Genomic DNA, 19,392 nt, shown 5'->3' with positions numbered 1-19,392 from the left:
CCTGGTCCCATGGCCCTGCGACCCCTCCTCGGCCCCCAGGGCCCCAGGCTCCTTCCCCGCTCCGTCCCACCCCCACCCTGCCGCGGCCCCTCGTCCCTGCTCCTCTTCAGAGACCAACTGTGGGGAGCCTGGCAGCGCGGGCCCAAGCCCCCCAAACCTTCCCCCACCAGGCCAGAGGAGGCCCAGAGAGGGCCAGGAGACTCTAAACACACACACACACACACACACACGATACACACACACACACAGGATACACACACACACACAGGATACACACACACACAGGATACATACACACACACACAATACACATGCACACACAGGATATATACACACGATACACACATACACACACAACACACACTCTACACACACAGGATATACACACACGATACACATATACACACACAGAATACACATACACAATACACATACACACAGCATACACACAGGATACACACATACACACCCAGGATACACACAGGATACACACACAGGATACACACAATACACACACGCAGGATACACACACACAGGATACACACACAATACACATATGCACACACAGGATATACACACGATATACACATACACACATAACACACAGGATACACACACGATACACACACAGGATAACACACAGGATACACACACACAATACACATATACACACCCAGGATACACATACACAGGATACACACACAATACACATATACACACACACGATACACACACATGATACACATACACACCCAGGATACACACACAGGATACACACACACACACACTACACATGTACACACCCAGGATACACACATACACAGGATACACACATGATACACACACAGGATACACACACAAGATACACACACACACACACACACACACGCAGGCCAGGATTGGGAAGGAAGGCTGGGGAGGGCTTCTTTCCGTAGTTTGGGACATTTGTGCTGGGCTCTTGAGTATGAATAGGAGTTGGTTGGCCACTGAGCTTTCCAGAGGGAGAGGCATGGACTGGGGCCCAGCCCGGCGGGGACAGGGCTGGCCAGGCGGGCTGGCCACAGCCTGGCGTCCACACCTCCAGGGTGCAGGGACTTGCTGGACTCTGGTGAGGAAGCATGTGGCAGATGCCAGGTTATTGGGGACCCCAGGCGGGGACGCCCCCCCACCCCGGAGAAATAGGGGAGTCCACCGCCCCAAACGGCTCGCTGGCACGTCCCCGGATGTCCCAAGGACACCGGCGGGAGGGGGGGGGAGAGGCGGCTGGGGAGCCTGGGCCCCCGGGGCCGCTCTGTTTACCGGCCTGCCCGCCCGCTCTGATGCAACAGTGGGGCTCGGGTTACGTGAGGCCGGGCGGCAGCTGGGGCGGCGGGGCGGCAGCGTGGGCAGGGCCGGGAGGCGCTGGCCGCACCCCTGCCCCACTCCCCCCACCCCCTCCCACCCCCGCTGGTGAGGGCAGAGGGCAGGGCAGGGCACAGGGCCCGGATCTGGGCTGTGAGGGGACGGGGAGAAGCCGACATCCAGGCCCCGACCGCCCAAAACTCAGGATCTTCCTGCCTCCACCTCCCCCCCAGACCCACCCCCCACGACAAGGGCAGAGGCAGTGCACCCGGCTGGGGGGGAGGGGGTGTGAGGGGCTGGGGTGTCACGGTGGGTGCTCTGGGCTGAGGGGCTGGGGTGTCAGGGTGGGTGCTCTGGGCTGAGGGGCTGGGGTGTCAGGGTGGGTGCTCTGGACTGTGGGGCTGGGGTGTCAGGGTGGGTGCTCTGGGCTGGGGTGTCAGGGTGGGTGCTCTGGGCTGGGGTCTGGGGTGTCAGGGTGGGTGCTCTGGGCTGGGGTCTGGGGTGTCAGGGTGGGCGCTCTGGGCTGGGGGGGGCTGGGGGGCTGGGGTGTCAGAGTGGGCGCTCTGGGCTGGGGGGGCTGAGGGGGCTGGGGTGTCAGGGTGGGTGCTCTGGGCTGGGGGGCTGGGGTGTCAGGGTGGGCGCTCTGGGCTGGGGGGGCTGGGGGGCTGGGGTGTCAGGGTGGGTGCTCTGGGCTGAGGGGCTGGGGTGTCAGGGTGGGTGCTCTGGACTGTGGGGCTGGGGTGTCAGGGTGGGTGCTCTGGGCTGGGGTGTCAGGGTGGGTGCTCTGGGCTGGGGTCTGGGGTGTCAGGGTGGGTGCTCTGGGCTGGGGGGCTGGGGTGTCAGGGTGGGCGCTCTGGGCTGGGGGGGCTGGGGGGCTGGGGTGTCAGGGTGGGCGCTCTGGGCTGGGGGGGCTGAGGGGGCTGGGGTATCAGGGTGGGTGCTCTGGGCTGGGGGGGCTGAGGGGGCTGGGGTGTCAGGGTGGGTGCTCTGGGCTGGGGGGGGCTGGGGGGCTGGGGTGTCAGGGTGGGCGCTCCGGGCAGGAGCATCTGGAGTTCCTGCTCCATCTTGGCCTTGCAGCTGCTGTGTGGCTCAGGCGCTCTGAGCCTGTGGCAGGGGTGCGAACTGACCCTCCCTCAACCCGGGCCGCACGCCCCCATCCTCCCTCCCCCATCCTCCCTCCCCCATCCTCCTGCCCCCACCCTCCCTCCTGACCCGAGGGCTGGGGGGCACCCCTGTGCCTGTGGGGGGTCCTCAGGGACAGCCCGGGGCGCGGTGGCCCCGCAGGGCCCTGGTGGCCCCGCAGGGCCCCGGGGGCAGCTAAGCAGGGGCACCCGGAGGCCCGGTATGGGGAGGTGACACAGGGCTGGGGTGTCGCCAGGTGCGGGACAGGCCCTGGCCCCAGCGGCAGGACGGGCAAACCCACCCGAAAACCGGGCCCGAGCAGAGCCCAGCGAGCACCGGCCAAGGCCGAAGTCACAGCGCGCCAAAGAGTGGCGTGAACCCCAGTACCACACACACCCGAGACTGGGGTCACCTGGGGCTGGCCTGGGACGGGGGGGGGGCAGGGGGATGCTCGGTCCATGGATCACGTGGGGCTGGCCCGGGACAGGGGGGGCAGGGGGATGCTCCGTCCCTGCTGAGGATGAGAAGCACAGGGGCGGAGGTCAGGTGTGCCCCCTGGTGGTGGCAGGACATGCAAATTAGATGCAAATGAGCCCCCTGAGCCTTCAGGTGGCAGGGGCTGTGGGCCACAGGGGGGCTGGGGATGTCCGGGACTGTCCCCCAAGTGCACTGCCCACGCTGTGGTCGCTCCAGGTGCAGGCCGGCTGGAGTGGCTCACGGATGGATGGATGGACGGGAGGTGGGGGAGGTGGGGACGGGAGGTGGGAGGGAGGAGGGAGGTGGGGGATGGGAGGTGGGAGGTGGGGGATGGGAGGAGGGAGGTGGGACAGGAGGTGGGAGGTGGGGGGAGGTGGGAGATGGGAGATGGGAGGTGTGAGGGGAGGTGGGAGGTGGGAGGTGAGATGGGAGGTGGGAGGTGAGGTGGGAGATGGGAGGAGGAGAGGTGGGAGGTAAGGTGGGAGGTGGGAGATGGGAGATGGGAGATGGGAGGGGGGGAGGTGGGAGGTGAGGTGGGAGATGGGAGGGGAGGAGGGAGGTGGGAGGTAAGGTGGGAGATGGGAGGGGAGGTGGGAGGTGGGAGGTAAGGTGGGAGATGGGAGGGGAGGAGGGAGGTGGGAGGTGAGGTGGGAGATGGGAGATGGGAGGTGGGAGGGGAGGTGGGAGGGGAGGAGGGGAGATGGGAGGTGGGAGATGGGAGGTGGGAGGGGAGGTGGGAGGTGGGAGATGGGAGGTGGGAGGGGAGGTGGGTGGGGAGGTGGGAGGGGAGGTGGGAGGGGAGGTGGGAGGTGGGAGGGGAGGAGGGGAGATGGGAGGTAGGAGGGGAGGTGGGAGATGGGAGGTGGGAGGGGAGGTGGGAGGTGGGAGGGGAGGAGGGGAGATGGGAGGTGGGAGATGGGAGGTGGGAGGGGAGGAGGGGAGGTGGGAGGTGAGGAGGGGAGGTGGGAGGGGAGGAGGGGAGATGGGAGGTGGGAGATAGGAGGTGGGAGGTGGGAGGGGAGGAGGGGAGGTGGGAGGTGGGAGGTGAGGTGGGAGATGGGAGGGGAGGAGGGAGGTGGGAGGTGAGGTGGGAGATGGGAGGGGAGGAGGGAGGTGGGAGGTGAGGTGGGAGATGGGAGGGGAGGAGGGAGGTGGGAGGGGAGGTGGGAGGAGGGGAGATGGGAGATGGGAGGTGGGAGGTGGGAGATGGGAGGGGAGGTGGGAGGGGAGGAGGGGAGGTGGGAGGGGAGGAGGGGAGGTGGGAGGGGAGGAGGGGAGGTGGGAGGTGGGAGGAGAGGTGGGAGGTGAGGAGGGGAGGTGGGAGGTGGGAGGGGAGGAGGGGAGATGGGAGGTGGGAGATGGGAGGGGAGGAGGTGGGAGGGGAGACGGGTGGGGGACAGTGAGAGGCTCAGGGCCCTTGGTGGAGCTGGCACCTCGCGGCCCGACCCGGGCGGTTCCTCTGCCCGGGCTGCACAGACGGCCATCACACGATAGATTTGAGCCTGGTTTAGTGCTCTCCAGTGTCCAGGGTCTCCCGACCCCCCCCCCCGCCCCTCAGGGTGCCCTGTCCACCTCCCAGGCCAACAGGGGAGAGTCTCTGTCCGGGTCAGTGCTCGGAGAAGCCCTCTGGATGGCTCCCAGGCTCCTGATCTGAAGCCAACCACGGTGGCCGGGGCGGGGCCGGCAGCGGGCCGAGGGAGCTGCGCTGGCCGCCCAGCGAGCAGGGAGGCCTGGACGAGGCAGAGGGAGGCAGGGAGATGGACCGGAGACGCGGAGGCCCAAGCGAGGAGGCCCGGGTTAGCGGCAAGCTCCCTGGCGGTGCTGCGGGGCGGTGCGGGCGGGTTAGTGGGCGCAGGGCGGCCAGGCAGGCACTGACCTGGGCGGAGGCCGAGGGCCCGGTGCTTCAGCCGGAGGGCGTGGCCAGTGACAGGGGCGTGGCCTGCTCTGGGGGCGGGGCTGCCTCCAGGGGCGGGGCCAGGGCCGGCGCTGGGGGCGGGGCCGGCTCCGGGGGCGTGGCCGGCTCCGGGGGGCTGCAATGAAATGTGCGCAGCTGGCCTGAACCTCTGGACCCCGGCTCCTCCGCGCCCCGCCGCACCCCCCCCCCCCCCCCCGCCTCTGCCGGGCCTAGACCGCAGGCCTGGCCCAGCACATTTTGCGGTTTTTGCTCCTTTGTTTTTCGTCAGTTGTGGGGCTTGAACTCTGAGCCTGGGCGCCGTCCCTCAGCCACAGCGCCACTTCCCGTCTTCTGAGTGATTTATTGGAGATCAGAGTCTCCTGGACTTTGCTGCCCGGGCTGGCTTTGAACCGCGATCCTCAGAGCTCAGCCTCCTGGGTGGCTGGGATGACAGGCGTGAGCGCCCTGCGCGAGGCTGCGTTTGGTTTCTAAACGGCTCACGGGGCTGTGGCGCATGCGTGCTTTATTAAATCACAGCGAACACACAATCACAAAGAGCTGCTGCAGAAGAAGAGCGTTCGTTCCCAGGCCGGCCGGCGGGTCTCGGCTTGCCCTCCCGCGGCCCCAGGGGCGGAGAAGACCCGCGCCAGCGCCTCCGCGTCCACCCAGGGCCCATAGCCCCGGGGCCTTTGCCCTGGCCAGTGTGCCCTGCGGTCGTGTTCACCCATTGCCCCGAGAGCAGGCCTGTCCCTATCTTCAGAGCACCCCGCGGATCACCGAGGCAGGAGAGCGCGGAGCACCCGATCCCCACGGACCATCACCCCAGCAGAGTCAGAGCCGTCCAAGGAGGGAAAGGAGCGGGGGAGGCGGCCGCGGGTCGGGCGGCCCCAGAGCTACCTGTGGCCCTGCGAGGAGGCGTTCATGTGGTCCCGGATGCTGATGGCCTGCTTGAGCAGGCCCTCCACGCTGCGGAAGTACACGCTGCTGTCCACCAGGTTCTTCACGGCGCTGAAACAGAAAAGGGCGGCGTGGGCGGGGCCCCAAGGGGCGAGGCTTACCTGTGGGCGTGGCCAGGGAGTGGGCGGACCCTGCGTGCGGGTTGGCGCTTTGTGTAGGGCGGGGCCCACAAGGGGGCAGTGTTTACTTTAGAAGCAATGAAAAAGACAAGATTTATGATATAAATATTTGAGGCTAGTGGTCTCTTGGCCAACTGTTGCCAGTTGGTGTTTCTAAGTCCAGATCACTTTAAACCTCATTTACCAGACCTGGGGATTTTCAGCATGGTCTAATTATTTACTCAAAGCTATAGATGTGAACATTATAGGCAACCTTCTAAACCGTTTCATTGTGGATTCCACTCTGAACTTAAAGAATGATACTTAGAAGGACTAATTGGAATCAGAGTTTGAAATAAAACTTGGACCACGTTGCATACACTTTCCTCACTTGACATTTTTAGCTACATAATCTGTACTTTGAGTATAACATCGAGTTTTAAAAAATAATCTGAAGATAAAAACCACATCAAATACTAAAAAAGGCTCATTTTTTATTTGTTTTAGATGTTTTAAATAGTTGCAATGGCTTAAAAATGACGATTTAAAATGTTGCTTGTAATACAGTTTTGCCTGCTAAATTCTCAAAAAAAAACAAACAGAAAAGGGCGGCATGGGCGGGGCCCCACAGGGGCGAGGCTTGCCTGTGGGCGTGGCCTGGAAGTGGGCGGACCCTGCGTGCGGGTTGGCGCTTTGTGTAGGACGGGGCCCACAAGGGGGCAGTGCGAGGGGCGGGGCCGGCATGACTGCAGTACAGCTTATGTATGGGAGGGGCGTGGCTTGCGAGTGGGTGGTGCCCAAAGGGGAGGAGCTATGAACAGGCACATTACCCGGAAGGGCGTGGCTTGTGTGTGGGCGGCGCCGAGGGCGGAGCCTGTGTATGGCAGTGCCCTAGTGAGGCAGAGCTCGCCTGTGGTTGCGTGCCTGGGCGTGGGGCGTGGGAGGAGCTGGGCGTGGGCTGGAACCCGCACAAGGCAGTGTCTGTGGGATGCAGAGCATGCCTGTGGGAAGGGCCTTGGGGCGGAGCTTGGGGGATGGTCCTGTAGGGCCCAGCACGCATGCCCCTAAGTTCAGGGCTTCTCCCCAAGTCCCACCATGGCTCGGCTCCCCACCTGCAGACTACAGAGGGAGGACCCCAGAAATGTCACGTCCAGGACTCGGGCTGCGGGGCGGGGAAGGGGAAACCTCCAACCCAGCCTTCTTCTTAGATGACAGCTTCCTGCCGGTGACCAGGGCCTGCCACCTCAGCGCGCAGATAGCTCAGACTCCACCAGAAACGTCACCCCAACCAGGGCTGCGTCCACTCGAGCGGCTCTGGCTCCCCCGGAGCTCCCCACACCTGGCTGGGCCTATGTGCCCACAAGCGCAATCGGTTTTATTTGAGGATAGAACCCAGGACCTCCTGCTTGCTCGGCAGGCACCTGAACACCCAGAAGGCCAGACAGGGAGATGTCACCTGGGACCCTTACCTGCAGGCGTACTCCACAGTGTAGATGGCTCCCTGGCTCTGCTCTTCCCAGCGCTGCATGTCGGCCTGTGGGGATGAGGGTGGCTGGAAAGGGGGGTGGTGGAGGGAGAGGAGGGTCCCCCTCATGGCAACCATCCAGGGCCTCCCTTTGTCACACCAGGAGAGCATTTGGCTGCTGAGCCACGCCCCAGCCCCTTCAATGCAGCTCCCAAGTTCTCCCCACATGCCCATAAAGGCTTTAATCCCCACACCTGGGGGCCTTTGTACTGGCTGCTACCTGTCAGTACACCCTACCTGTCAGTACACTCTACACACACACACACACACACACACACACACACACACACACACACACACTCAGCTGTAGGAGTCCTGGGGAGGGGCAGGCCACAGCAGGCTTACCTTGTGCTGGGCCAGCTCCGGCAGCGAGCGGCGCACGTGTTCCTGCAGCCGGTACAGTGCCACGGATGGTTCGTTTGCCAGAACATAGACACTCTCCGTGAACTTGTCCGTGACTGGGTGGGGACAGAGGGACAAGCATTAGACCGCAGCCAACGGCCCACCAGAGCTGACACATACCTGCAGTGTCCCCTGTCACCCACAGTCCCAGGGATGAGATGAGAAGTCTCCAGCAGGGCCTCAATTGAGGACACTAATGTAGAAGGTGAACTCACAGCCTTTCTCTCTCTAACTTCTGCGTGAGATCCTTTGACTTCCTTTTACCCAGTGACCTAGGACTGCTCTTCCTAGCTGGCCTCAGCCATGACTGACCACTGTGGGAGAGAGAAAAGCACGTATCCCTCACCCCAGGGGGACACCTGAGAGACACTGCTCACCCACGGCATGACCCTGGGGGCGGAGGCCTCCCTCACTGGTGGATACAAGCGCCTGATATGTGGCTAGAGAGAGAGTGAGAAACGAGATTTTAAATGTCCTTTAATTTAAACCAACTCAGATTCAAATAGCTACGCGAATGGGTACAGGGCCTTTACACTTGCTGTTCCCGGCTCTGAGACACCTCTTCGTTTTTCCCTTGATGGTACAGGGGATTGAACCAGGACCAAGATGTGCCTGACAGCACGCTGAACTCTTCAGCGACATTGCCAGCCCGACACACGTCGGGGGTGGGTTATAGGCCATGAACTCTGGGCCTGGGCGCGGTCCCGCAGCTCTTCAGCTCACGGCGAGCGCTCTACCACTGAGCCACAGCGCCACTTCCGGTTTTCTGGTGGTTTACGGAGACCAGAGACTCGTGGACGTTCCTGCCCGGGCTGGCTTTGAACCGCGATCCTCAGAGCTCAGCCTCCCGAGTGGCCGGGATGACGCGGGGGCCGGCGGCGCCCGGCTCACGCCCGCGCGGCTGGCGGGTGCAGACCCCAGGCCGGAGCAGGAAGCGGGGGGGGGGGGGGCGCCCACCTTTCTTCCCTTTGAGCTGCATCTCCGGCTCCTCCATGGCGAGCGACCGCGGCTGGCGGAACCGGAAGTCCGGGGGGCGAGCAGCAGCCTAAAGCTTCCCCGCGGAAACCGGACGTCGCTCGCCCCAGTTCCGGAGTCCGCCGGCCGGGCTGCCCGGACAGCGCGGGGCCCGTAAGCCGCGGGGGTGGAGGGGGCGAGCGGGCGGGGCGGGCAGGGACGCCGGAGGCACGGGGGGTGCCTAGGCCGGGGAGGTGCGAGGACTGCCCTCCTGAACCCCTTTCTCCAGGGACAGACCAGCTGAAGGACAGAGCCACGAATTGTCCATTTCGAGTCGGATAAGCGCCCTCCTTTGGTTTCCTGGTGGCCACCAAGTCCTGCGAGCGGTGGGGGAGCCCAGGATCGCAGCCGGGACCTCGTTGGGGGGAAGGGGCGCAAGGCTACCTTATCCCTTTAAATTCCAGATGTCCTGCCCACTTGCTTGTGCGGTCAGCCCGGACCAAGCCCCGCCCGCCCGCGCATAGCTGGAGCTGATTGGTTCCATTGGAAATCCCTGTGGGCGGAGCCATAGTAAGGAAGCTGACTGGTTGCCGTGCAGTCCACAGCACTTCCGGCGGCCCGCCCACTCCCCCGACAGCCAAAGGGGAGGGCACTGCGCAGGCGCAAGCGTGCTGGTTGGGGGACCCAGCGGAAGCCACGCCCCTTCCCCAACTCTTAAAGGGACCGTGGCAGCTCAGGATGTTTGGAGTGGGGCTGCGCAGGCGCAGTGTGGGAGCTTGGGGTGGGAAGTAGTGGCTGGGTATCAAGTTGCTGTCCGTCCCGGCAGGGGAAGCCTCGGCGCGGCGGGTTCCTTCTCCTGCCAGCTCTCTACTCTGTCCATTGCAGAAGAAAAGTCTGTGAATTGGGCGCCCCTAAGTTTTGTGGGAGCCGGGCTGGCGACGTGGGGGGACAGAGGAGGCTCGTGGGCGGTGAGTGCAGCTCTGGAACGACTTGGGGTGTGGGGGTGCAGCGCATCTTTGGTGAGCGCGGCTGACGTGTTCCGGGGGACCCCAGGCACCTCGGGGCGCCTCGGTGCTGGTTTCCTGGCTGGGAAGAGTTCTGGCCTCGCGCGCACGAAGCCCCGGGTTCGAGTCCTCGGCACACCACACACAGAAAAAGTCAGAAGTGGAGCTGTGGCTCGAGTGGTATAGCACCAGCCTTGAGCGGAAGCAGCTCAGCAGCGCCGAGGCCGAGTTCAGGCCCCTGGACTGGGGAAAGAAAAACAGCCACGGAATTGCTTTGGTCTCCTTTTCTTCATTTTACTTAGGTGGAGACTGAGGCACAGCGAGGTTGAGTCCCTGTCCAGGCTGTCACAGGCTGCACGGAGGAGATCTGAACCCAGGCAACAGACACACACCGGGGCTCTGAAGCATTGCGTGTTACAGGTGCCTGGCACCCCAATTTCCACTTCGGACACCCAGACATGGGTTACCCCCTCCAGTGCAAGGCCAGGTGCGCCCGAGTGCCTTCCTAATAAGAGCCATCCCCTGCCTCTCCCTGCTTCCATCAGCGCCCCATGGAGCCCACCACGCCGGCAGACCACCTCCTGACCCAGCAGTCCCAGGAGCAGGGGCACCCCGAGGCCCCGGGCGATGAAGCTGATGATGGCTCTGACACTGTGGTCCTCAGTCTCTTCCCCTGCACCCCAGAGCCTGGAAATCCGGAAGCCGATGCCAGCGCCTGCTCCCTGCAGGGTAGGAAGTCCTGACCTAGGGTCAGCTCTGTCCTTATGGCTCAGGATTCTGGATGGGAGGAAATGAGTGCACTGAAGAAATGAAGGGAGGGGGAAAAAAGCACGCCCATCCCCCCAGCCATGCAGCAGGCTGAGATCTGAGGATCACACTTCAAAGCCAGCCCGGGCAAGAAATTCTGTGAGACTCTTATCTCCAGTGAACCACCAAAAAGCCGGATACAGTAGAGCCGTGGCTCCATGGGTAGAGTGCTAGCCTTGACTGAAAGAGCTCAGGGACGGCATCCAAGCCCCAGTACCGAGTGGACACTGGTCCCCAGGGGAACTGTGGCCTCTCGCTTCCCACAGGCAGCTCCCTGAAGCACTCCACCACCCTCACCAATCGCCAGAGAGGCAACGAGGTCTCAGCCCTGCCCGCCACACTGGACTGTGAGTGCGGCCGGAGCCAGGTGGGAGGGGCTGAGAGGAGCAGTGGGGTAAACTGAGGCGGGAGAGGGGGCGGCGTGGGTGAGGACACTGCCTCTCTCTGGCCTCCAGCGCTGTCCATCCACCAGCTCGCGGCACAGGGGGAGCTGAGCCAGCTGAAGGAACACCTGAGGAAAGGTGTGCGCGCACCCTGGACACACCTGGGGCCCTGGCCCGCCCGCCCTGTCCTGGGGGGGAGGGCCTGGAGGGGGGCGCAGGGAGCAGGCCAGGTGCAGTCCGTCAGAGGTCCCTTCCTCCTGCCAGGGGACAACCTCGTCAACAAGCCGGACGAGCGGGGCTTCACGCCCCTCATCTGGGCCTCCGCCTTCGGGGAGATCGAGACCGTGCGGTTCTTGCTGGAGTGGGTGCGTCACGGCCCCCCCTGGGGATTCTGAGGGGGACAAGGGCTGGCGGGCCGGGGTCTCAGCTCGCTGAGCTGCCTGTGTGGGGCCGGATGCCCCAGGCTTCGCCAACCGCCTGCCATGAACCCCCAGGGTGCCAACCCCCACATCCTTGCCAAGGAACGGGAGAGCGCCCTGTCCCTGGCCAGCATGGGCGGCTACACCGACATCGTGGCATTGCTGCTCGACTGTGACGTGGACATCAACATCTTTGACTGGGTGAGGGGCTAGAGTGCTCCCGGGCCTGTGTGAGGTCCAGTGTTCACACACACACACACACACATACACACACACACACACACAGTGTGAACTCAAGATAGACTTGCCCTCGCACCTGATCCATGGAGCTCCCAGTGTGCTGCAGATAGACCCGCAAACAGGTAACTCAGAGGCAGTGAATGGTGCTGTGATGGTAGGCACGTACGCAGCTGCAGGAGCTCAGAGGTCACCAAGAGAAGTCAGGAGAGAGTTTCCTGGAGGAAAAGGTTTGGAAGCCAAGGCACACATGATAAGTTGGTAAATGAAGTCTCTACTCAGAAGTGTGTGTCTGTGTGAGTCTTGGGGTTTGAACTCTGGGCCTGGGCGCTGTCCCTGAGCTTTTTTTGCTCAAGGCTAGCGCTCTACCCCTTGAGCCACAGCTCACTCCTGGCTGTTTTGGGGGATGGTTCATTGGAGATAAGAGGAAGAGCCCCAGGCCTTTCCTACTGGGTTGGCTTCTTGAACCATGATCCTCAGATCTCAGCCTCCTGAGGTGCTAGGATGGCAGGTGTGAGCCCCCAGCGCCTGGCTGGAGTGTCATTCTGGAGCGTGGGCCGGTGAGGGGAGAGATCGAGCCTGGTCCCTGTGCCCCCCTCCCACAGAACGGAGGGACGCCGCTGCTGTATGCCGTGCGTGGGAATCATGTCAAGTGTGTGGAGGCCTTGCTGGGTGAGCGCGGATGGAGAGGGTGGGCTTGGGGGTGTGGGGGGCCAGGACAGCCACGTGGAGCCCCTCCACCCCGTGCCTGGAGCCGAAGGGTGGGGAAGAGATGGGCTGCGAGAGTCAGGCGGCCCCACCCCAGCGCCCCCACCCCAGCGCCTGCCCTGATTCACAGCCCGCGGTGCAGACCTGACCACCGAGGCTGACTCCGGCTACACCCCCATGGACCTGGCCGTTGCCCTGGGATACCGGAAAGGTGGGCCCCAAAGCCAGGGCCACGATGGGCAGCCACAGAGGGGGGCAGGGGACAGGGGACCCCCAGAGGCCCATGGAGGTCCATGTTAGCAGACTCAGCCCTGTCCTGGGACAGGCAGAAGTCTTCTTTCATAATAACAGCCAGGCTGCATGGTTTAGAGTGAAAAGAGGTTTTATCTTTGGTGATGCAGCCTTGCTTTCAAAACCACCTGCTCGCGCGGTGAGGAGAGGTGGGGACCCGCACAAAGGCTCTGCCGCCCCCCGGCTGAGGTGGAGACCTGGGGTTCCAGCCTCCCCTTGGCCTCACTCTGGTCCCCCCCCCACACCTCGCTCCATGTGCAGTGCAACAGGTGATCGAGAACCATATCCTCAAACTCTTCCAGAGCAGCCTGCGGCCTGACGACGCTGAGTGAAGGCCGCTCCGCTCCCAGGCATCAAGACACTCAGGGAACAGAGGGGTGGCCCAGAGCAGAGGGGTGGGGGCACCTAGCGCTTCCAAGGCAGCTCCTGGACAGGTGGTGGCCCAGGATCCTCTCAGGTGGAACCAATAAATCTTCTGTGCAGAACTGAAGGAGTCCTTTGTGTCCCCCGAGGGCTTCCTGGAGGCCGTGTGGGGCATGGGGGGGGGCGGTGCCCACGTTACAATGCCTTCTTCTCCCCCAGCACCCGCAGGTGATAGATGACCACACGGCCAAAAAGGTCACTGGTGTCCTCAAAAGTCACCTTCAGCTGGTCCACCTCAGCCGTGGGCACGGGGAAGGTGTGAGCACAAGCAGTTAAGGGAGACAGGTGGTTCTCTGAGTGTTGCCCACCAGCCCCTCCCCCCCCCCACAGACAGACAGACAGACCAGGTGATCCTCGCCTCCCTGCACAGGGGGGCGCAGTGGAGCCTGGGTGACCTCTTGTTCCAGGCCCCTCTGCCCTGGGTCCCCACTGAAGTCTGGGCGGACCCAAAGCCTCCCCACAGGGCAGCAATGGCATGACCCATTGGGCAGGCAGGGCTGGATATCTGGAGTGAGTTGTTGTCCTCAGGATAGAAGTTCAGAATCTTGTGGAGGGAGGCACCCTGCTGTGACCCTGCAGCAACAAAGGGTCGGGCCAGTTCAAGTGTGGGGGCCCTGGCGTCCCACCTCCCGGCCGGGCCTTCCAGTACCTTCCAGGAGGCCCCGGCGACAGGAGAAGCCTCCCTGGAACTGGATCTGCAGCTGAGAGACGCGGATGCGCTGCGGAAACTCCAGCCACACCCACTGGGAAGGTCCCTGCAAGGAGAGGGGACCCATCTCCGTCACTCACACACAGCGCTCATCTCCACCACCCCGACAGCGCCCAGCGGGGCTTCCCGAGGCCCTGGAGGGTGGCCTGTCCTCTGGCTGTCATTCACCCCGGGGATTGGGGTCCGGGGGGAACCTCACCTGGTCCGAGTTCCAGCATGTCTCCTCCTCCTGGTCAAAAAGGTGCTTCTTGCCAAACTGCCGCGTGTTGCGATTCAGCACGGAGCTCACCCTAAGGGACCAGGGTCAGGGTCAGGGTCAGGGCCAGTTCTGGGCAAGGAACAGCAGGCTCACGGTGGGTCTGCCCCACCACCCACCGGTTCGAGGCCCCGCCCCTCAGATGGACACGCCCCCCCTCCCCCACCCAGCTAGGGCTCCCACTAACCACACCCCCTTCTCCTTCCACCTATCAGCTAGTAGTCCCGCTGGCCACAACCCCTCCTTCCACCTATCAGCTAAAAGTACCAGTAGCCACCACACAGGCCTATCAGCTCGGAGGGGGCCACGCCCCCTCCGCCTTCCACCTATCCGTTTTAGCGGCCACTTACCACGCCCACTCATCGCTGAGGCTCCACCTCAGCCTATCAGCTAGGACTGGGCTGGCTCTCCCCTTCCGCTAGCCACGCCCCCTCCCCTCCACCAATGAGCTAAAGCTACCCGTGGCCAAACACCTCCCCACGGAGGCAGTGCCTGGGCCTATCAGCGAGGCCTCCCGCTGGCCCCGCCCTCCCGTCGAGGCCCCGCCCCTCCGCCTACCGGCTCACAGTGTGCGGACAAACCAAAGACTGTGTCATCTCGAGAAGCTCAGGGTCGGGTCGGATCAGCGCGGGCTCGGCCGGCTCGCCGCCGCGGTCACGGGCGGCGCGGCCTAGCCTTCCTCTCCGGGAAGGAGGAGGAAAAGTCACGCCCTCGCCCGGCCAGGCCCTCGCTGCAGAGCCGGAGGCACCGCGGAGCGAGCCGAGTGCTCCCGCCGACAGACCGGGACCGCGGGGGCTCGGCCCGGAAGCACGTGGGCGCGGCCGCGCGGCGCGTGCGCACTGTGACCGCACCCTGGGGGCGGTGCTTGACTAGCCTCCCTCCCTTCGTGCCCGCCTCTTAAAGGGCCCGCGCCGGGCGAGTTAGGGAAGGAGGAGGCTAGTTCTGCAGCACCAGGCTCGGTTCCCGGCGCTCCCGATTAAAAACCACGGGGGCGGAGGGGCTGGGAAGGTGGCTCGGTGGTAGAGCGCTTGCCTGGCATGCCTGAGGCCCTGGGTTCGATTCCTCAGCACCACAGACACCGAAAAAGCAGGAAGTGGTGCTGCGGTTCAAGTGGTAGAGCGCCAGCCTTGAGCCTGAGGCCCAGGGACAGCGCCCAGGCCCTGAGATCAGGCCCCAGGATCAAGAGAAAAGAAAAGAAGAGCTGAGGGAGAGGCCAGGATGGGGCAGGTATCAGAAGGCCTGCATACAGCCGGGCTGTGGCGCCTCACACCCGTGATCCCAGCTACTGGGAGCTGAGGACCAGGCCCGAAGCCGGCCGGGCAGGAGAGTCAGACTCCTAAACTGTAACTCACTGCATTGCTGTGATAGAGGGGATGTACTGAGGAATAACGCTTGCACAAGTCAGGTAACGAGTACATTTCCTTTTGTCCAGTGTCTTCTGTTCCCTCGTTCTCTCCCAGTCCCTTCCTCCTGTCTCCACGCGAAAGTGGGGAATGCACCATACATAAGGTAAAGAAGACAGAAGCATTTAAAAAAAAGACTAGAAACTAAAACTGCTCTTTTTTGTTTTTTCCTTGGGTCCAATCATGGGGCCTGAACTCTGGGCCTGGGCGCTGTCCCTCAGCTCTTCAGCTCAAGGCGAGCGCTCTACCACTTGAGCCACAGCGCCACCTCTGGCCTTTTCTTTATGTGGTGCTGAGGAATCAAACCCAGGATCTCATGCATGGGAGGCCAGCACTCTACCACTGAGCCACCTTCCCAGCCCCAAGACTCTTATCTCCAATGAACCACCAAAAACCCAGAAGTGGAGCTGTGGCTCAAGTGCTAGTGCACCAGTCTTGAACAACAAAGTTCAGGGACAGTACCGGGGCCCTGAGTTCAAGCCCCAGAACCTGCAACAAAACCAATTGGGTTTTTTTGTTTTGTTTTGGTCAGTCGTGGGGCTTGAACTCTGGGCCTGGATGCTGTCCCTCAGCTCTTCAGCTCAAGGCTAGCACTCTACCGCTTGAGCCACAGCGCCACTTCTGGTTTTGTAGTGGTTTATTGGAGATAAGAGTCTACGGACTTTCCTGGGCAGACAGGCTTTGACCCGAGATCCTCAGATCTCAGCCTACTGAGTAGATGGGATTACAGGCATCAGCCACCAGCACTTGGCTCCAATTTGTTTTTTAAAAGGCTCAGACACCTCTGTACAGTATCTTCACAATAATAAAAAAAATTCTAATAAAAAAATAAATAAGGGGCTGGGAAGGTGGCTCAGTGGTAGAGCGCTTGCCTTGCATGCATGAGGCCCTGGGTTGATTCCTCAGCACCACATAAGCAAAAAGAAAAAAGCCAGAAGTGGCGCTGTGGCTCAAGTGGTAGAGCGCTAGCCTTGAGCTGAAGAGCTGAGGGACAGCGCCCAGGCCCAGAGTTCAGGCCCCATGACTGGACCCAAAAAAACAAAACTAAATAAATAAATAATAAAATAAAAATAAATAAAAAGGCTCAGAGTAAAGAGATCCATGTAGCACAGAGACAGGGATGTTAACTAATTCCTCCCCACCCCCACCCCCCTCCCCACCTCAGGAAACAGCAAATACAAAGGCCCCGTTGGTGAAAGAACTTGTTTGTTTGTCTGTTTCATTTTGTTTTATTAAGTCAGTCCTGGGGCTTGAACTCAGGGCCTGGGTGCTATCCCTTAGCCTTGGCAGTCAAGGCTGGAGGTCCACCATTTGTACCACAGCTCCACTTTTTTTTTTCCCCTGACTCCTTGGAGACTAGAGTCTCACTGGTTTTCCCACTCAGGCTGGATTTGAACCTTGGTCCTAAGATCTCAGCCTCTGCAGGCGGGAGCCCCTGGCGCCCCACTGAGCCTCTGGAGCCCTGTCCCGTGGGAGAGGGCTGGCTGCCATCTGTCTGTTTGAATAGTGGCCCCGCAGATGGGCCGGCCGTCGGGGGCCGGAGACGTCCTGGCTGGCTCTGAATGGCCGGGTCTGCCCCTTCCTCCCAGGGCTGGGGACGCACCCCTGGCCGCCCATGGGGGTCTGCCCCAGGCCAAACCCCAGCCGCTGGCAGGGAAAGTGGGTCACAGCCACGGCGATTCCCATCAGCCCGTGCCTGCCGGGCCTTCCCGCCTTTGGGGGACTGGCCAGCGCCGGGCAGCCCCAGCTTTGCTAGTCTGGGAGCGGAAGCTGGGTGTCCTCACCCCATCACAAGCTATGGGTTTACACCTGTCATCCAGCTGCTCCGGAGGCTGAGGTCCAGGATCACAGTTCAAAGTCAGCCTGGGCAATAAAGTGGGTGAGACTCTTATCTCCAAGGAACTACCCAAGAGCTAGAAACAGAGTCAAGTGGGAGGGACAGAGAGACAGAGACAGACAGACACAGACAGACACAGACACCGAGAGGGAGAGAGGGGAAGATCATGGCCTCTGGCCTAGGTCGTAAGCTGGGGAATGCTGTGTGCCCTCAGGCTCCCCCTTGACCTCTCTTGGCCTCTGCTCTCACCCCCGGAAGTGGGGGGCCAGGGAGCTCTTAGCGACAGTAGGTGCGCCTTGGTGAGGTTCTGCTGGACGCCGGCCCCTCCGCGCTGGCCACAGCCGGCCAGGCCACTCCCCTCTTTTATTGAGAAGGAAATGGCAACTTGGCCCGGGTCTCCAGGGCCCCTGGTGCAGGCTCCTGGCCGCGGCGGGGGACAGCGGTGCCCACTGGGCGGGCGCCAGCGCCTCACCCGCTTCCCGCCTCCTCACCCTGCTGGCGCCTGGGCATGAAAGAACTTCCTCTTTCTCCAGGGAATTGGCCCCTGAGTTCCCAGACAAAAGTGGTCCATTCATCCCCAGGAGGGAGGCTGGGAGCCTCCCTGCTCCCCCTCCTCCCTTCTCCCCGCCTCCTGGGAGGGAGGGAAGAGGCAGGGAGGGAGGAGAAGCCTCAGAAGCCACCATTCTGATTGCCTAAGGGAAACTGAGTCACGAAGAAGCCAAAGTCACTTAGTGGAGATTGAATCCAACCCTGGAATTCCCCGCACTGCCACCACTGAGCTCCGTCCGAGGCCCAGTTTTCCGGATGAGGAATGGGAAGATCAGAGAGGGTGAGGGATGAGTCCTGCTCGCACAGCACCTGGGGGGGGTGCACCAGTTAGGGGGTCCCACTCCAGCGCCATCGTAGTTGATTGGCGGGGACACCACAGCTGTGACTAATGTGGGGTTCACAGGGTGGGGTGAGTGGGTTCCAGGTGCAGCAGACTCACAGCAGTCTTGTTCTGGGCGCCTGTCCTGGGGTTTGAACTCAGGGCCTGGGCGCCGTCCCTGAGCTTTCTTACTCAAGGCTGGAGCTCTACCATCTGAGCCACAGCGCCACTTCCAGCTTTTTTGGTGGCTCCTTGGAGATGAGGGTGTGATGGACTTTCCAGCCCAGGCTGGCTTTGGACTGTGATGCTCAGATCTCAGCCTCCAGAGTGGCGGGAGCCACCGACAGCCTGGCTTTTCTTTGAATTTTCTGGATTACAAGGTCCTTCCACACAGCCTGGCCTGAGCTGGCCTTGAACTCCTGCTCTTCCTGCCTGAGCCTCCACAGGGCCCCAGGGCCTGACTGGGCTGTGCTGTGTCCGGGTGGTTGGTGGCACCACGTGGCACTTGTCCCTGTGTCTCTGTGGCTGTGTTCTGAGCCCCTCTGGGGGGTCTCTGGACCGCTGAGGCCCGCCCACCCTCCACCCCCTCCCGCCTGCCCTGGCAGCTGCCCGGCCAGGCCCCCATTTGGGAACAGAGACAGAAGAAGGCCTGAGGAGGAGGGGGCGGCCGAGTCCCCGTGTGAACGGCCCTTTGAGCCCCTCTGATTCCCAGGCCTCCCTTAAGCCCCCGGGCAACAGCGCCCCGGGCCCAGGGCCAGGCCTGACTGCAGAGAAGGGGGAGCACAGGCCCACCGGCTCAGCCCTGTGACCGCAGACCTGGGCTCCCACATGGGGTTTGTCTCCCCCCTCCTCCCCGCAACCCTCATCCATGGCAGGCCACCTCAGGCAGGGCCTCCGTCCACCCCAGCCTCAGTTTCCCCAACCACCTCTTCAGGGAGCAGCATGGACGCCGGCGGCTCCTGCTCCCGAGCCTACATTCCATTCCCGCTCCTAGGATCCCGAGAGAGTCAGATGTTCAATTGCCATTCTCTTTTTGTCTGGGGGCAGGGGGCCACTTGTTGGGGGGCCATGCTGGTGCTCGAACTCAAGGCCGAAGCTAGGCTGGTCCTGTCACCATGGAGCCCGGGCCAGGGCCTTCGTGATTCTCAGATGAGGTTCCGCTCCGGCCTCAGTCCCCCTCCCCTCGCATCTTCGTCGCCTGCAGCACTGGAATTGCAGGCCTGAGCCTCCATGCCTGGCTTTCTGTTGGTGGAGGCAGGATTTTGCCCACTGGAGCC

The 19,392-nt window shown here is 62.6% G+C and overlaps 3 protein-coding genes across 7 annotated transcripts; 1 reads left to right on the top strand and 2 right to left on the bottom strand.

Annotated features, from left to right (window-relative positions):
* Nucleotides 1-4,448: 4,448 nt before the first annotated feature.
* Borcs8 (BLOC-1 related complex subunit 8) lies at nucleotides 4,449-8,913 on the bottom strand. Of its 4 annotated transcripts, XM_070008356.1 has the most exons (7): nucleotides 8,774-8,913; nucleotides 8,032-8,130; nucleotides 7,760-7,872; nucleotides 7,359-7,423; nucleotides 5,732-5,842; nucleotides 4,817-4,970; nucleotides 4,449-4,670 (listed from the first exon to the last, which is right to left on the bottom strand). In XM_070008356.1, the coding sequence occupies exons 4-6, from the start codon at nucleotides 7,415-7,417 to the stop codon at nucleotides 4,844-4,846; spliced, it is 297 nt and encodes a 98-aa protein (XP_069864457.1). In that variant the 5' UTR covers nucleotides 7,418-7,423; nucleotides 7,760-7,872; nucleotides 8,032-8,130; nucleotides 8,774-8,913; the 3' UTR covers nucleotides 4,449-4,670; nucleotides 4,817-4,843. The 4 variants fall into 4 exon arrangements, with proteins under 4 accessions (XP_069864457.1, XP_069864454.1, XP_069864455.1 ...); XM_070008353.1 differs by lacking the exon at nucleotides 8,032-8,130 and having other exon boundaries at nucleotides 7,359-7,441; XM_070008354.1 differs by lacking the exon at nucleotides 8,032-8,130 and having other exon boundaries at nucleotides 4,453-4,670.
* Nucleotides 8,914-9,072: 159 nt separating this feature from the next.
* Nucleotides 9,073-12,966, top strand: Rfxank (regulatory factor X associated ankyrin containing protein). 2 transcript variants are annotated; one of them, XM_070008352.1, is made up of 10 exons: nucleotides 9,073-9,156; nucleotides 10,077-10,194; nucleotides 10,320-10,503; nucleotides 10,848-10,928; nucleotides 11,037-11,102; nucleotides 11,229-11,329; nucleotides 11,459-11,584; nucleotides 12,226-12,292; nucleotides 12,459-12,539; nucleotides 12,881-12,966. In XM_070008352.1, exons 3-10 carry the CDS (start codon nucleotides 10,326-10,328, stop codon nucleotides 12,949-12,951), a joined length of 771 nt encoding a protein of 256 aa, XP_069864453.1. In that variant the 5' UTR covers nucleotides 9,073-9,156; nucleotides 10,077-10,194; nucleotides 10,320-10,325; the 3' UTR covers nucleotides 12,952-12,966. The 2 variants fall into 2 exon arrangements, with proteins under 2 accessions (XP_069864453.1, XP_069864452.1); XM_070008351.1 differs by lacking the exon at nucleotides 9,073-9,156 and adding an exon at nucleotides 9,417-9,738.
* A 201-nt stretch (nucleotides 12,967-13,167) lies between these two features.
* Nr2c2ap (nuclear receptor 2C2 associated protein) lies at nucleotides 13,168-14,803 on the bottom strand. Its single transcript, XM_070008357.1, has 5 exons — nucleotides 14,566-14,803; nucleotides 13,951-14,041; nucleotides 13,692-13,797; nucleotides 13,548-13,615; nucleotides 13,168-13,300 (listed from the first exon to the last, which is right to left on the bottom strand). The coding sequence occupies exons 1-5, from the start codon at nucleotides 14,601-14,603 to the stop codon at nucleotides 13,178-13,180; spliced, it is 426 nt and encodes a 141-aa protein (XP_069864458.1). The 5' UTR covers nucleotides 14,604-14,803; the 3' UTR covers nucleotides 13,168-13,177.
* Between the last annotated feature and the right edge of the window lie 4,589 nt (nucleotides 14,804-19,392).

This window comes from Dipodomys merriami, unplaced genomic scaffold (assembly GCF_024711535.1).
Source record: "Dipodomys merriami isolate MVZ:Mamm:240054 unplaced genomic scaffold, mDipMer1.0.p SCAF_70, whole genome shotgun sequence".
NCBI lineage: Eukaryota > Metazoa > Chordata > Mammalia > Rodentia > Heteromyidae > Dipodomys > Dipodomys merriami.
Note: the sequence above shows the minus strand (reverse complement) of the source record. Positions and strands in the feature narration are given on the sequence as shown.

Bases quoted from the DNA above. Each gene is read 5' to 3' on its own strand.
- Borcs8 (XM_070008353.1), bottom strand. From the start codon at position 8,810: ATGGAGGAGCCGGAGATGCAGCTCAAAGGGAAGAAAG. The intron at 7,873-8,773 runs GTGGGCGCCCCC...GTCCCCACCCAG, and splicing joins GCAGCTCAAAGGGAAGAAAG to TCACGGACAAGTTCACGGAG. The intron at 7,442-7,759 runs GTAAGCCTGCTG...CCCCCTTTCCAG, and splicing joins CGGAGCTGGCCCAGCACAAG to CCACCCTCATCCCCACAGGC.
- Rfxank (XM_070008352.1), top strand. From the start codon at position 10,326: ATGGAGCCCACCACGCCGGCAGACCACCTCCTGACCCAGCAGTCCCAG. The intron at 11,103-11,228 runs GTGTGCGCGCAC...TCCTCCTGCCAG, and splicing joins GAAGGAACACCTGAGGAAAG to GGGACAACCTCGTCAACAAG. The intron at 11,330-11,458 runs GTGCGTCACGGC...ATGAACCCCCAG, and splicing joins TGCGGTTCTTGCTGGAGTGG to GGTGCCAACCCCCACATCCT.
- Nr2c2ap (XM_070008357.1), bottom strand. From the start codon at position 14,603: ATGACACAGTCTTTGGTTTGTCCGCACACTGTGAGCCG. The intron at 14,042-14,565 runs GTAGGCGGAGGG...CTGGTCCCTTAG, and splicing joins TGTCCGCACACTGTGAGCCG to GGTGAGCTCCGTGCTGAATC. The intron at 13,798-13,950 runs GTGAGGTTCCCC...CTCTCCTTGCAG, and splicing joins CATGCTGGAACTCGGACCAG to GGACCTTCCCAGTGGGTGTG.